General features: G+C 40.2%; 1 protein-coding gene across 2 annotated transcripts in view; it reads right to left on the bottom strand.

Moving 5' to 3' along the window:
- The window catches only part of LOC138745370 (transient receptor potential cation channel subfamily M member 1-like), a 107350-nt gene that overhangs the window by 47703 nt on the left and 44744 nt on the right, over positions 1-14903 (bottom strand). For both annotated transcript variants that reach the window (XR_011346222.1, XM_069902343.1), the window contains 5 exons: positions 9105-9333; positions 7252-7368; positions 6826-6957; positions 6612-6740; positions 3329-3580 (listed from right to left, as the gene is read on the bottom strand). Coding sequence is in view for 1 of the 2 variants with exons in the window: in XM_069902343.1 (XP_069758444.1) it covers positions 3329-3580; positions 6612-6740; positions 6826-6957; positions 7252-7368; positions 9105-9333 (859 nt within the window). In the remaining variant the exon portion in view is untranslated. The remainder of the gene's footprint in view (positions 1-3328; positions 3581-6611; positions 6741-6825; positions 6958-7251; positions 7369-9104; positions 9334-14903) is intronic.

The raw sequence follows: 14903 nt of genomic DNA, 5'->3' as shown, positions 1-14903 counted from the left end.
AATTCCACCCATAGTGCTTCTCTAGATGATCCCTCTAGTCTGTCCTTCAAAAGCACCACTGTAATACCTTCTCTAACAAGCAATGCAACACCTCCCCTTCTTTTTTCCCCTATTCCATCACACCTGAAGCAACCAAATCCCGGTATGTTTAGTTGCCAATCACACCCCTTGTGCAGCCATGTTTTACTAATGGCTGCAAACATCTTAATTCCAAGAATCTATCCATCCTCTAAGCTCATCTACTTTTCTCACAATGATCCTAACATTTAAGAAGATCTCCTTCTCTTGCTCTCCGCTGATGACTAATAGTGCCATACAACTTCTCTGTCTTCAATTTCATCCTTCTACCCACATCTATTCTTTCACTCTCGTTTTTCTAACTCTCAACTACTTTGGTAGCTCCGCAAAACACTCTAAGCCTATTTCTTTTCTTTTTTAACTTCTTCCACTAACTCTAACTCTTATACTCGATCTCACCTTTTTCACAGTTCCATTCTGTAAATAATCTTTTCTTCCCAACTCAATCAACTTCCCACCTTAAATCTTTTTAAATCCCTCCCTCTCCCTTTTTTAAATCCAGCTCTTATTCACCAATCACCTTCTTTTACTCTAACTCTCATTAATGTGATGAGCCCAGAGGACCCATAAACCCAGCAGCAGTAGATATTCACCAAGACCAATGGTTACTTCAACAAAAGTTGCTTTTAATTATCTTTAAATATGAAAACAGAATCAAACTTTAACTTATCTATTAACTTACTCTAACTAATTTAATCCCCTTCTAATTCTAAGCGCACATGTATGCAATGTGTGTGTAAGTTCAGAAAAGTTATAACCATATAACAATTTACAGTACGGAAACAAGCCATATCGGCTCTTCTAGTCTGCCCCGATTTACGTGAAACTCCACTAGTTCCACCTACCCACTCCCTTGCCCATAACCCTTCAACCCCCTCACATCCATGTACTCATCTAACCTCCTCTTAAATGACAGAAATGACCCTGCTGCAACAACCTCTTCTAGAAGATCATTCCACTCAGCCTCCCCTCTCTGAGTGAAGAAGCATTATTCCTTAAGTTATTATTCCTAAAGTTTTGCCCCCTAACCCTCAACTTATGATCCCTTGTTCCAATCTCCCCTACCCCCAGGGAAAAGAGTCTGTTCACATCTACTCTATCTATTCCCTTCATAATTTTAAATACCTCTTTGGTTCACAGTCCAATCTTTAACATAACATAACAATTACAGCACGGAAACAGGCCATTAGGCCCTTCTAATCCGCACCGAACCAAACACCCCTTTCTAGTCCCACCTCCCTGCACAATGCCCATATCCCTCCATCTTCTTCTCATCCATACACCAGTCCAACCTTTTCTTAAATAATACAATTGACTCCGCCGCCACTATTTCTCCCGGAAGCTCATTCCACACGGCTACCACTCTCTGAGTCAAGAAGTTCCCCCTCATGTTACCTCTAAACCTCTGCCCCTTAATTCTTAACTCATGTCCTCTTGTTTTAATCTTTCCTCCTCTTAACGGAAATAGTCTATCCACATCCACTCTGTCTATCCCTTTCATAATCTTAAATACTTCTATCAAATCCCCTCTCAACCTTCTACGCTCCAAAGAATAAAGACCTAATCTGTCCAATCTCTCCCTATACTCACTTTTCATTCCTCCAATTTCACTGGTTGCAGGCAATTCTTAAACTGTACACAGAATTTAACATGTATAAAGTTCACCAGACTTTGGTGCTCAGTGCCCTGCTGACGAAAATTGCCCCATCAGGGTTCTCCAGATGATAACCTCTTTCTTTTAGGTCACCACACAGTTCCTTTTTGTTTCTCTTATTCCAAGTAAAACATTAGACAGTCAGTCCTCTCCTCTTGCATGCACCATGAGGGCTTCGACCAGCCCATCTTCCAAAAGCTTGCCAGCTTGTCCTGTTCCAATCCCAGCAACGTCTTGCTGGTTGTAACACTGTCAAGTGGTCTCTGCTTCTCTCTCTCACTGAGACTGAGAGAAAGCCTGTTTGACTCTCTCTGCTTACAAAACCACATGCAAACAACAGCAAGTCTCCTGCAGACAATAGCGGAGCTAGCATTTTCTTTCATCTGTTGCTTTTGGGTAAACAAGAATCCAATAGTGATGTCTCTTGAGCACTCTTCAAAGCTCTTGCAAAAAGGCGTGAGAAGTCACTATGTTTCCAGTATTTCAAATAAGATGTTTTAAAGTGTTTGCATGTGACCTACTCGAACAAACCTTTCCCAATTTATCTCCCAAAACATTTCTATATACTCCGTCACATTCACCTTCTTTCACTCCTTAAAACATTAGACTAACTTTAAAATTTTTAAAAATTCTCCAAAACTTTTCCTGTTATTTAGTTATTATTATTTATTTATAACACTATACTTCCACCAACTTATATTGGTAGAGCATCTCCTGGGGAGGCGAAAAACCAAGAAAAACCTTTAATAAATTTAGGAAAAACTTGGAAAATTCCTCCCCGACTCTCTGAAGGCAATCAAAGATCTTAGATCACTGTAACTTGTTATACAAGATCAAGTTGTTGTAATATATATATATATATATATATCCGCACACCAATGTTCTTTTATTACTTTATGAATTATTTATCTTAATATATTTAATTATGTTTATAATTTATAATTAATTGATACTCCCTTCTCCGTTGCTCCAACTGGGCCTTGTCAATTCTGACTCCATGCCGCCACTATTGATGCTTCACCCAGACCTCACCAGGCCTGAACTCCCCACCACTACTCCCGCCTTGACTCTTTACCTACTCTGTTCCTCTCCTCTGCCACTGCTTCACTTGCTTTTGTCTTTAAGGACCCAACTTTGATCTTAACTAATTTTTTTCCTCTTCACATACCTTAATAAGCTTTTACTATCCTCCTTTATATTCTTGGCTACCTTCTCGTCATACCTCATCTTTTCTCCCCGCTTTGCCTTTTTAGTTATCTTCTGTTGCTCTTTAAAAGTTTCCCAATACTCAGGCTTCCCGCTCATCTTTGCTCTGTTATACTTCTCTTTCATTTTTATATTGTCCTTGACTTCCCTTGTCAGCCTCAGTTGCCCCTTACACCTCTAAGAATCTTTCTTCTTCTTTGGCATCCAAAGCAAGCTTTCTTGAAGATGCCACTGGGAGAATGCATTTCAGGTGTGGGCCAGAATATTTTATTCTCTCACCCTACTCTATTGTAAATCTCAGCCCTTTGTTCAATCTCAACTTCCCTGGAACGTAGAGCAGCAACAAACACCAAAACCAAGCTCCAGACCCCAGCACGCAAGCTGACTCACCATTTTGCCAATCATCATGACGTAAGGTCCCAGGTATTTGTTGACACCGAAGATGTCGAGCACACGGATATACCAGATGATAATATCCACGCAGTAGATGACGCGTCCGTAGCTCATGTAGGGTTCATTCTGGAGCCGCAGCAACACACCGCAGCTAAAGATGGCAATTGCCACCATGTCAGTGATGTTCCAGTATTCCTGCATCCAGATCTTGACCTTCTGCCTCAGCTTACTCGGTTCGGACATGAGGATCTAATTTAAAGATGAATATATTAGCAAGAATGAATTGGAGGGATTAAAAGGGATAGAGGAACATGATCATATTGAATTATTTAGCAAGCACAAAGGGCCACATGGCCTGCTCCTGCACATATTCTTGACATTACAGTAAAAGACCACAAATCTGGATGCCAGAAATCTGGACCACCCGAGAATCACTGAGCAGTCTGAATTTTAGGACTTTTACTACAGTGCCAAACAAGTTATCACCACATTGACGTTTCAGTTCACTTGTGCAGTATTTGTGTGACAACTCCATCTGGAGGAAAGGCCCATTAATTCAGGATGTACACACAGCTTCAGGAGAGAGACCAGCAACTCGTTAGCCACCTTTACCCATGGCTTCTGATTCATGGAGTGAGTCAACGGTGAAGTCTGATAGGGAAACTGTTATTCTCAGCCAATGGCCAGGAACCTTTTACCTGGCCAGTGGCATGCACCTGGCAATCTCGTCCCTGTGTCAGGTCTTTTATAAATTTCAGTAGGACATAATGTCCCTCAACCATTGAGTATAAGTAGGCGGGGCAGCATCCTTCCATCTGAGCAATATCGCATGTCTGGCCAAAAGAGAAGCAAAAGACAGAATACGACATTTGACTGGAATTAAAAGAACTTCATCCTCTCCAGTTCTACAAAAAATGAGTAACCAAAGGATTGGTCTCCAGATCTACATTAAGGGTAAAGGATAAAGGATAAAGTCTGAAACACATCCCTTCAGTATTTTTCAAGGCTGGGACACATCCAGAACGCATGAATTAAAGAAGCCTCTTCTCTCTTACATTTATCTCAAGAAAATTTACATCTAAATAGATATGAGATCATTTAACTTTAGACATATGAGCCCTATGTACATCTTTAAACTGTCACAAATAGTGATGGGCACAGAAGGATATAATATTAACCATCTTAAAAATTTAATCCCAAACCTTGTCTGATAATGTAAGGCCTAAATCCTGTTCCTAGGCATTTTTAATTGTAACTAGAGGAATGTGTCTCAAACCCATTAATTTATCATAACTAATGGATATTAAACCTCTGTGAGAAAGTTGTAAACTAAAAATTACATCAACAATGTTTGTGTCAAGTGCCCCAAGGAAATCAAGTATCTGAACCTGAAGAAAATGCCTGATTTTCAAATAACTGAAAAAAATTAGTATTTGTTAAATTGAACTTTTCAGAAAGCTGTTCAAATGACGCTAAACTGTTATCAATAGATATCTTTGAAATGTTCAATAGATAATCTGTGCTATTCATAAAAATCAAAATCATGCAAAGAAGGTTGAAAAAGATGATTGAATAAAATAGGACATGAAAGATAAAAACCATGAATTCCAAAATGTTTTCTGAACTGCACCCACAATCTCAGTTTCCCTGACAACAGGACTATCAATTGATTTATTTGAAGAGAAAAGAAGTGAAGTGTTGAAATAGAAAGATTTTAGCAGAATTCAGCTCCATTGCGACCCATACTCGACGATCCACTTGGTTATGAAAATGTAACCAAAACATAAGGTTAAGTATATTGATATACTCAATAATAAAATCTGAAATTAGGTAGCGCCATGCCTTCGTTCCTTTTAGATTTCTGAAGACAAACTTTGTTTAGACAAAGGTACAAGTAAATCAAAAAAATGATTTGGGAATAAAAATTGGTATAGATTGAAAAAGACATAAAAATTTAGATAAGATATTCATTTTTGATTGAATCAATACCACCAACCAGAGATATAGAAAGGGCAATCATTGTGTTAAGAACTGTTTCAGGTGCTTTAAAGTGTAAGGAAATTTTCTTTAAAAAGATACTTTAATGATTCTTTGTAACTGTTGTTACCAAGAGAAGTCCATTTATTTTCCACAATCACTAAAGCAGGTGGATTCAAAGGGAAAAGTTCACTTTTTTGCAGGTTTAATCTTATATCCTGAAAACTGACTAAATTGGGAAAGTAGTGACAGCAGGAAGGTAAGGAGGTGTCAGGGCTTAATATAAAAAAGCAGGAGATCATCCACATAAAGAGAAACTTAATGTTCAATTCCCTTCCTGCAAAAACCTGAAAATGACTCATATACTCAAAATGCAATTGTCAAAGGCTCTATGGCCAAATCAAAAAGTAATAGACTTCGAGGACATCCTTGACGGGTTCCCAGTTGGAGATTGCAAGGTTGTGACTGTAGAAAGTTAGTGAGAATTGAAGCCGTAAGGCATGATTACAGTAATTTAATCCATGTCATAAAACATGGTCGAAAATGGAAATTTTCTAAGATCTAAAGGACCCATTTCTACTGATTCCATTTAGCAGCACTCAGTCGAATCCAGCTGCATTAAGAATAAAGGTTAAAATACAATAGACAGTGCAAAATGTAAAAGAAAATCAGTCGTCTAGTCCTTAATAATGGAAAGTTCACTTTAATCAGCTAATTCTTGTAATTTACAAAATTTAAATGTGAACCCTACTCACTGGGCTGTAACAGCATTGCGCTAACTGCGACACTAACCGTGCCACCGTCATAATTAAAAAAACCCCTTCCCCTCAGTTTACAGATAAAGCCTTACTAATATACTTAATATTAATAAAGATAAAGGCTCTTACTCAGCAGGAATAGGGAGACACTTTGGGAGAGTTGCCCCAGCAGCACTGCCATTTTATTCAAACATAGCTTTATTGAAATTTTGTTCAAATAACCGCTGCAGGCAGGGCATGACCAGGGCACTCCATTTACTGAATATTTGCTCCCATCTTCACCAGAGATTGTGTGTTGCTTCAGAGAACATTTACTATTACAATCTAAACTTTTATTTATTTATTTTTATTCTTTTTGATTTTAAAATGTATTTATTTACTCAATTTTTTTTGCTGCTTAGTTGGGGCTGCTTGGTATCCAGATACCAAGGATTTTGCTGTACATGGATAGATATTAATCAAATGCAAGTACACAACTGGTCATCATGGGCTGAAGGGCCTGTCTCCACATTGTAGAACTCATCTATGAATTTGAGTCTCCTTACCTCTCGAATTTTCTCAATGGCTAGCATTAGGATATGTGAGATGAGAATCCACTCTGGAATTGAGGGTAAGCGCTCCATCTTCACCAGAATAACGTAATTGTAGAGCAGCAGGTAGGTGAGATATGTCATCTGTAAAAGAAATCAGTTGAGAGCCTGAAGATGAGGCACTCTCCCTGGAACGTGCACAACTGTGAGGTGCCCAGCAGCATCTTACCGTGTGGAACCAAAATTTAACAATTGGTGCGTTATAGAACTCATAAATCTTCCTTCCAATTGGGATACTTTGGTGATTTTCCACTCCATCTTCTTCATCCCCTTTTCTGGAAACAGCCTCAGCATTTGCATCCTGAAACATGAGGAACATCTTTTTTATCCTGAGTGGGATGAGAATCGAAGTGGGATAACACCACAAACCCAGCTGTGAACTCGCTCTCCAGCGTCACCTCGAATTGCTGAACTGAACCTTCCACTTCCCCAGTCAACCATCAATCTTTCAGTGCTTGATTCTCCAGTCTCCATCTCTGCAAATCCATCCTGACCCACCTAACCCACCAGCACCCTGCCCCACCCAATGAACCCCCCACTTCATTTTCTCCCCTCACCCTTCCTGATCCCACTCGCCTTCCTTGTCGATACTTACATTGTCCTCCTCTTTCTCCTTCCCCTGCTCATCTCCTGTTGCTTCATACGACAAATCATCAGTACCTTTAAAATCCAGGAGGAGAATCGTGGGTGGGAATATTATTGCCAACATAATCTGACAGGAAATCACAAAATAGCCCAGGGAATTTGAATTCAATTTTAAACACACATAAAGTTAAAATTGCAGTGAAATCACCAGAACACAATGACTGAATGATACATACAGGCATGTAGCTTTTCAATGATCGAGCTTACAAAACTTGTAACTCACTGATGCTGTCATTCTTGACAACTCAAAGCTTACCTTGACAAATCTCCCTCCAGGCCGTGTGCTCCTTGGAAGAAGACCGCAGAGCCCACGTCACTGACAAAAGACAAAGGAGGAAAAACCGAACACCCAACCCCAACCCACCAATTTTCCCTTGCAACCGCTGCAACTGTGTCTGCCTGTCCCGCATCGGACTTGTCAGCCACAAACTGAGCCTGCAGCTGACGTGGACGTCACCCCTCCATAAATCTTCGTCTGCGAAGCCAAGCCAAAGAAAAGAAGAAAAAAGATCTCCCTCCAGGCCGTGTGCTCCTGAGTACAATGACCCTCTTCCTTTGTTCTTGCTTCTTACCTCTTATCTCCTAATCTGAAGTCGGTGAACTTTCCCATGGGGAAATGTTCATCTACTATCTATCAATGCCATTCATAATTTTGCAAACCTTTATCAAGTCCCCTTTCAGTCTCTTCCACTCCAAGGAGAACAAAATCAACCTATTTTATCTCTCCTCATAACTGAAAAAAAAAGTGCTGGAGTAATCAACAGGTCCTATGATGTCCATAGAGGGAAAGATGTATAACCAACAATTCGTGCCTGTGTTCTTCATTAAACCTCCTATCATCCTCTCTAGAGCAATGAATAATTTTCTATTTTATGGCAACCAGAAATGCAATAATGCAGACAATACAAAGGTAGGTGAAGGAACAGGTAGTGTTGAGGAAAGAGAGAGGCTGCAGAAGGACTTGGACAGGTTAGAAGAATAGGCAGAGAATTGGTGAATGAAATGTCAGAAAGTACAAGGTCATGCACTTTGGCAGAAGAAATAAATGGGCAGTCTATTTTCGAAATAGGAATAAAATTGAAAATTCCCAGATGCAAAGGAACCTGGGAGCCCTTGTGCAGGATACCCTGAAGATAAACTTGCAGGTTGAGTCGGTGGTGAAGAAGGCAAATGCAATGCTGCCATTCATTTCAAGAGGAATAGAATACAAAAGCAGGGATGTGATGTTGAGGCTTTACATGGCCCTGGTGAGACCTCACTTGGAGAATTATGAGCAGTTTTGGGCTCCTAATTTAAGAAAGGATGTGCCAACATAAGAGATAATTCAGAGAAGGTTCACAAGGATGATTCCAAGAATGAAAGGGTTATCATATGAGAAACATTTGACGACACTTAGCATATACTCTTTGGAATTTAGAAAAATGAGGGGGGGGGGGGGATCTCATTGAAACATTTCAAATATTGAAAGGCATGGACAGAGTAGATGTAGAAAAGTTGTTTCCCTTGGTGAGAGAGTCTAGGACAAGAGAGCACAAGAGGGTGGTGAATCTGTGGAATTTGTTGCCATGGGAGGCCAGGTCATTGGGTGTATTTAAAGCAGAGATTGATAGGTTCTTGATTAGCCAGGGCATCAAAGGTTATGGGGAGAAGGCTGGACAATGGGGCAAAGTGAGAAAATGGATCAGCTCATGATTAAATGGTGGGGTAGACTTGATGGGCTGAATGGCCTATTTCTATACCAATGTCTTATGCTCTAAAAGTCTCAACCCAAACTGGCATAAATGGCAAATATGGACATGGTACCTTCAGGCCAGGATTTTTGCGTACATGAAGTCTCCCCATCCACATGTCAGACAGCAACATCTGGCTGCAGGTGTGAGCAATGAAGTCACGGTGTTTGGCTGTCACTGCCAGTTTAAGGCAGGTCAAGTCACTCCAATTCTTCAGTTCATAGGTCAAGAGCTTCATGGCGACCTGCTCATCATGTTTGAATGTGTGGTCCAGGAGATCAACAGCAAGCTGGCCAAAGTCCCTGAAGAGAGAGAGGAGAAAGTGCAAGAAGCACAAGAGATGAGAAAACAATAGTCGGAAGCATCTTCTCAGCCAATTTTAAATTTGCAGTATATTTAAAATTAATTCAAAGCATGGGTCATCATCCTCAACTTCAATCTCCAACGTTGCTCTTGTCAGAAAACTCGGAACTGAGGAAGGAATGTTTCATCTTGAACTTGCATGAGAATCCACATGATGCCTCAAGGGATGAGAGGGCTTCGAGAGTATAGTAAAACCCCTGGTAACCGGAATCTATGTGGATTGATAGATGCCGGATACGTGTATTTTCCAGTTGCTTGAGACTTACTCTTACAATGTCTAACTAATACACCTGCATTAAGAATAAACAGTTTAAAAGACAAAAATACTAGACAGTACTTACACTGAACAAACTTCACTTGCATAAATATATAAACCTTAAAGCATTTTACTTTATTTTCAGTCACATTCTTTGAAAACATTTAATCGTCATTGAATCTGGTGGTTCCTTTCCTTCCACGGAGCCGCCCGAAAGACGAACAATGACATTTTAGAATTAACACCCCCCCCCCCCCACCAAATTTACAGATAAAGCTTTTGACCGGGGCAACTCTTACTAAGCAGGGATAAGGAAACACTTTAAGAGAGACACCCCAATGGCAAGAGGCATAAACCAGCTCTTCATCCTGGGCGACATCATCGCTGTTTCACACAACTTTATTTAAACAGCTGCTATGCCCAAGGGACTCTGGTGGCTGAATATTTGCTCCCATCTTCACCAAAGGTTTATGTGTTACTTCAGAGAACATTTACTTTTACAATTTTAAACGTATGTATTTTTACCTTTTAATTTATTCTCATTTATTTAATTTTTAAATTTTATTTTCCTCTATGTTTTTGCCGGATACCAGTGGTTTTACTGTAGTATCTTTGCTCAAATAATTTTGTTCCATTAACACACAAGATAGTCTTTTCAACTGTAACAGAGTGGCATCAATAAGTCAGTTTAACATGTTCTGAGGAATTGGGCAGAATCCAGAGAAATCTTAGATTGGATCCCAGTGAGAAGATATTGGGAATACTGTATCTGATCTCACTTCAAAAGGAGAGTTGCACATGATTGTGGGAATGCAGCAAAGATTCCTGCATCAAGGATCCAGAGTTGGCTGCAGAATCTCAACTTGAAGCACCGACAATCCTCACATGGGTAGAGCATTGGCTGATCGCTCGGGGTCAGTATTGGGGCTACTTCATTTAACAAGGACAAAAGACAGATGTGTCAGTATTTCAGTGGAGTAAAGGGTATGAGAGAGGAACTGGCCAAAGTCGATTGGAAGGGGACACTAATAGGGAGGAGCGTAGAACAACAACGGATGGAGTTTCTGTGAGAAATGAGGAAGGTGTAGGATAGATACAAACCAGAAAAGAGGAAATATCCAAATGGAAAAATGTCACAACTATGGCTGATAAGGGAAGTCAAAGCCAATATTAAAGCAAAAGAGAGGACATACAAGGAAGTAAAAATTAGTGTGAAGATAGAGAATTGACAAATTTTAAAAAACTTGCAGAAGGCAAGATTTTTGAGGAAATGAAAAAGGATCTAGAATGCGTAGAGTGTGATAAATATTTTTTTGAACAAGGATGTGCGAGGTAAGTGGAGGACCTTAAAAGGTGAAATTTGAAGAGTACAGAGTTTGTATGTTCCTGTCAGGATCAAAGGTATGGTTAGAAGTCATAGGGAACCATGGTTTTCAAGGGATATTGGGGATTTGGTTCAGAAGAAGAGAGAGGTGAATAACAGGTATAGGCCACATGGAGCAAATGAGGTTCTTGAGGAGTATTAAAAAATGCAAGAAAAACCTCAGAAGAAAAAGAAATCAGGAAGGCTAAAAAGACATGAAGTTGGCAGACAATGTGAAGGAAAATCCTAAGGGTTTCTACAGATATATTAAGAGCAAAAGGATAGTAAAGGACAAAATTGGTCCCCTTGAAGATCAGAGTGATCGGCTTTTTATGGAGCCAAAAGAGATGGGGTGATCTTAACTGTTCTTTTTTCATCAGTATTCACTCAGGAAAAGGGCACAGAATTGTGGGAATTAAAGAAAACAAGCAGTGAGGTAATGGAACCTATACAGATTAAAGAGGAGGAAGTGCTTGCTGTCTTAAAGCAAATAAGAGTGGATAAATCCCCAGGGCCTGACAAGATATTCCCTTGGACATTGAGAGAGGCTGGTGTAAAAATTTCAGTGGCTCTGGCAGAAATATTTAAAATGTCTTAGCCATGGTGTGGTGCCAGAGGATTGGAGGGTAGCTCATGTCGTTCCATTGTTTAAAAAAACTCTCCAAAAGCAATGGTGGAAATTATAGGCTGGTAAGCCTGACACTAGTAGTACATAAATTATTGGAAGGCATTCTAAGAGATGTGATATTCAATTATTTGGATAGTCATGGACTGATTAGGGATAGTCAACATGGTTTTGTGCATGGTTGGTCATGTTTACCCAATCTTATTGTTTTTCAGGAGGTTACCAGGAAAGTTGATGAAGGAAAGGCTGTGGATGTTGTCTACATGGTCTTAACTTAGGCCTCTGACAAGGTCCCATATGGGAGGTTAGTCGGGAAGGCTGAGACGTTAGGAATTCATGGTGGAGTACTGAACTGGATTCGACAAAAGCTGGACAGGAGAAGCCAGAGTAATGGTGGATGATTGTTTCTCATACTGAAGGATTGTGGCTAGAGGTGGACCTCAGGGATCAGTGCTGGACCATTGTTGTTGTCATCTATATCAATGATTGGATGATAAGGTGGTAAAATGGATCAGCAGATTTGCAGATGACATTACGACTGGAGGCGTTGTAGACGGTGAGGAAGGTTTTCAAACCTTGTTGTAGGATCTGGACCAGCTGAAAAAATGGGCTGAAAAATGGCAGATGGAATTTCATGCAAGTAAGTGTGAGGTTGCATTTTGAAAGGACAAATCAAGAAAGGGCATACACGGTGAATGGTCGTGCACCGAGGAGTGGGGTAGAACAGAGGGATCTGGGAATACAGATACATAATTCCCTGAAAGTGGCATCACAGGTGAATAGAGTTGTAAAGAGAGATTTTGACATATCTGCCTTCAAAATATTGAGTACAGGAGTTGGGATGTTATGTTAAATTTGTATAGGACATTGGTGAGGTCAAATTTGCAGCATTGTGTTCAGTTTTGGTCACCTAATTATAGGAAAGATATCAATAAGATAGGAAGAGTGGAGAAAAGATTTACTAGGATGTTGCCAGACTTCAGGAACTGAGTTACAGGGAAAGGTTAAACAAGTTAGAACTGTATTCCCTGGAGTGTAGAGAATGAGGTGAGGTTTGATAAAGGATTTAAAAGTATGAGGGGAATAGAAAGAGTAAATGTAGGTGGGCTTTTTCCACTAGGGTAGGTGACATGCAAACCAGAGGACATGGGTTAGAGTGAAAGGAGAAAAGTTTAGGGGGAACATGAGGGAGAATGTCTTCATGCAGAGAGTGGTTGGGGGTGGGGAGGGGGGGGGGGGTGAAACAGGTTTCCAGATGAAGTGGTGAATGCAGGCTCAATTTTAACATTTAAGAATAATTTGGATAGGTACATGGATGGGAGAGGTATGGATGTCTATGTACTGGTGCAGGACAGTGGGACTAGGCAAAAAAAAATGGTTTGGCACAGATTAGAAGTTCCAAAGAGGCCTATTTCTGTGCTGTAATGTTCTATGGCAACTGAAAAACTCTCAAGGAGATAAAAGATGGTATGAAAGTAGACTAGCAAATAAGATCAAAGAGGATATAAAAAGCTTCTTCAAGTATATAAAAAGTAAAAGAGAGGTGAGAATAGATATAGGACAACTACAAAATGACACGAAAAATAACAATGGGAGGCACAGAAATGACAGAGGAACTAAATGAGTATTTTGCATCAGTCTTCACTGTGTATGATATTAGCAGTGCGCCTGATGTCAAAGGGTATTAGGGAAGGGAAGTGAGTGCAGTTACTATTTCATGGAAGGTGCTCAGGAAGCTGAATGGTTTTAGGGTAGATGCCTCTCCGACGAGATGGACTGCACCCTCAGGTTCTGAAAGAAATAGTGGTAGAGATTATGGAGGCAAGTTTCAGGAATTAATAGATTCTGGCATGGTCCCAGAGGACTGGAAAATTGCAAATGTCACCCCACTGTTCAAGAAAGGAGGGAGAAATGAAATCATAGGCTGGATAGCCTGATGTCAGTGGTTAGGAAGATGTTGGAGTCAATTGTCAGAGATGAAGTTGCAGAGTGTACTTGGAGGCACATGATAAGATAGGCCAAAGCCAGCATGGTTTCCTTGAGGAAAATCTTGTTTGACAAACCTATTGAAATTTTTTGACAGTGACAAACAGGCTGGATAAAGGATATGCAGTGGATGTTATGTATTTGGATTATCAGGCCTTAGAGGGGCCGTGCCACGTGACGACGTGGGGTTAGACTGGTAATCTCTGCTCTCCTCAAAAAAGTTGAGAAAAAGTGACAAAAAAGACTATAAAAGTTATGGAAAGTACAAGAAAGATATACAGAAGAGATCAACCTGCCACCAAAGAAAGATAAAGCTATCACTGTAATACAAGGAATGGAGCAAGAAAAAGAAGAGAGGCCAACCTTGAGAAAGGATACTGGAGATGTCCGCAAGGTAATATCTAAGGGAGAGAGGCCAAAAGCCAGGGAGACCTTGGACACTGCTGTCCAAGGTCTCCTCCAACAAAAGCCACTGACATCGAGTAAAAAGGCGACTCTGCGCATGCGCAACTCCTCACACATGCACAGGGAACATAAAAAAAGAGGAACTTTTAAAAAAGGTACAAGACACCCAGAGCTCCAGAGATCAAGAAGAGGACCTAGAAAAGCAAAGAAAAGACTAAGAACAAGTACAAACCGTGACCAATGCCTGAAGAGGGTGCACAAAATCAGTGAACCGGTGCGGACTCGAAAGGCCAACATGGCCTGTTTCCGCTCCGTCAATGGTTATATGGTTAAGCTACTATCAAGAATAAATCAGAGAAAGGTGCAGGTTTCTTTATCTTCTGAGGAAATGAATCAATTTTTAGACTCTTTTCGTCAATCTATCGTGGTGTTAACTGATGAAGAAAGGAAGAATGGTGACAAGATTGAAAGATTAATGCAACAGGCTGATACAACATTAAAGCAAATTAATTTGAGATTCAGAATATTAAAGACCAAATGAAAAAGGTGCAAGCAGAAGCTGCTGCTAAGAATGATCAGTTAATGGAAAAAATGGACATTCTGAAAAATCTTAGTAGACAGAATAATATCAAGATTATTGGTCAAAATATGAAAAAATTTCTGCAACAACGGATACTGGAATCTTTGGGTCAGTCAGGCTGAATTCCAAGGAGATTTGGAGATTGACGAGCCCTTCGGGCACTGAGACCTAAACCTCAGCCTGACCAAAGGTCCTGTCCAATACTTGTCAGATTTCTTCAATACGAAGTAAGAGAGAAGATATTGGAGTTGGCAGCAAATCCAGCTAAAAGAAAGATGATCACCTTTGATTTAT

This window comes from Narcine bancroftii, chromosome 11 (assembly GCF_036971445.1).
Source record: "Narcine bancroftii isolate sNarBan1 chromosome 11, sNarBan1.hap1, whole genome shotgun sequence".
NCBI classification, from domain to species: Eukaryota; Metazoa; Chordata; class Chondrichthyes; order Torpediniformes; family Narcinidae; genus Narcine; species Narcine bancroftii.
This window is presented reverse-complemented; position numbering and strand designations above follow the sequence as displayed.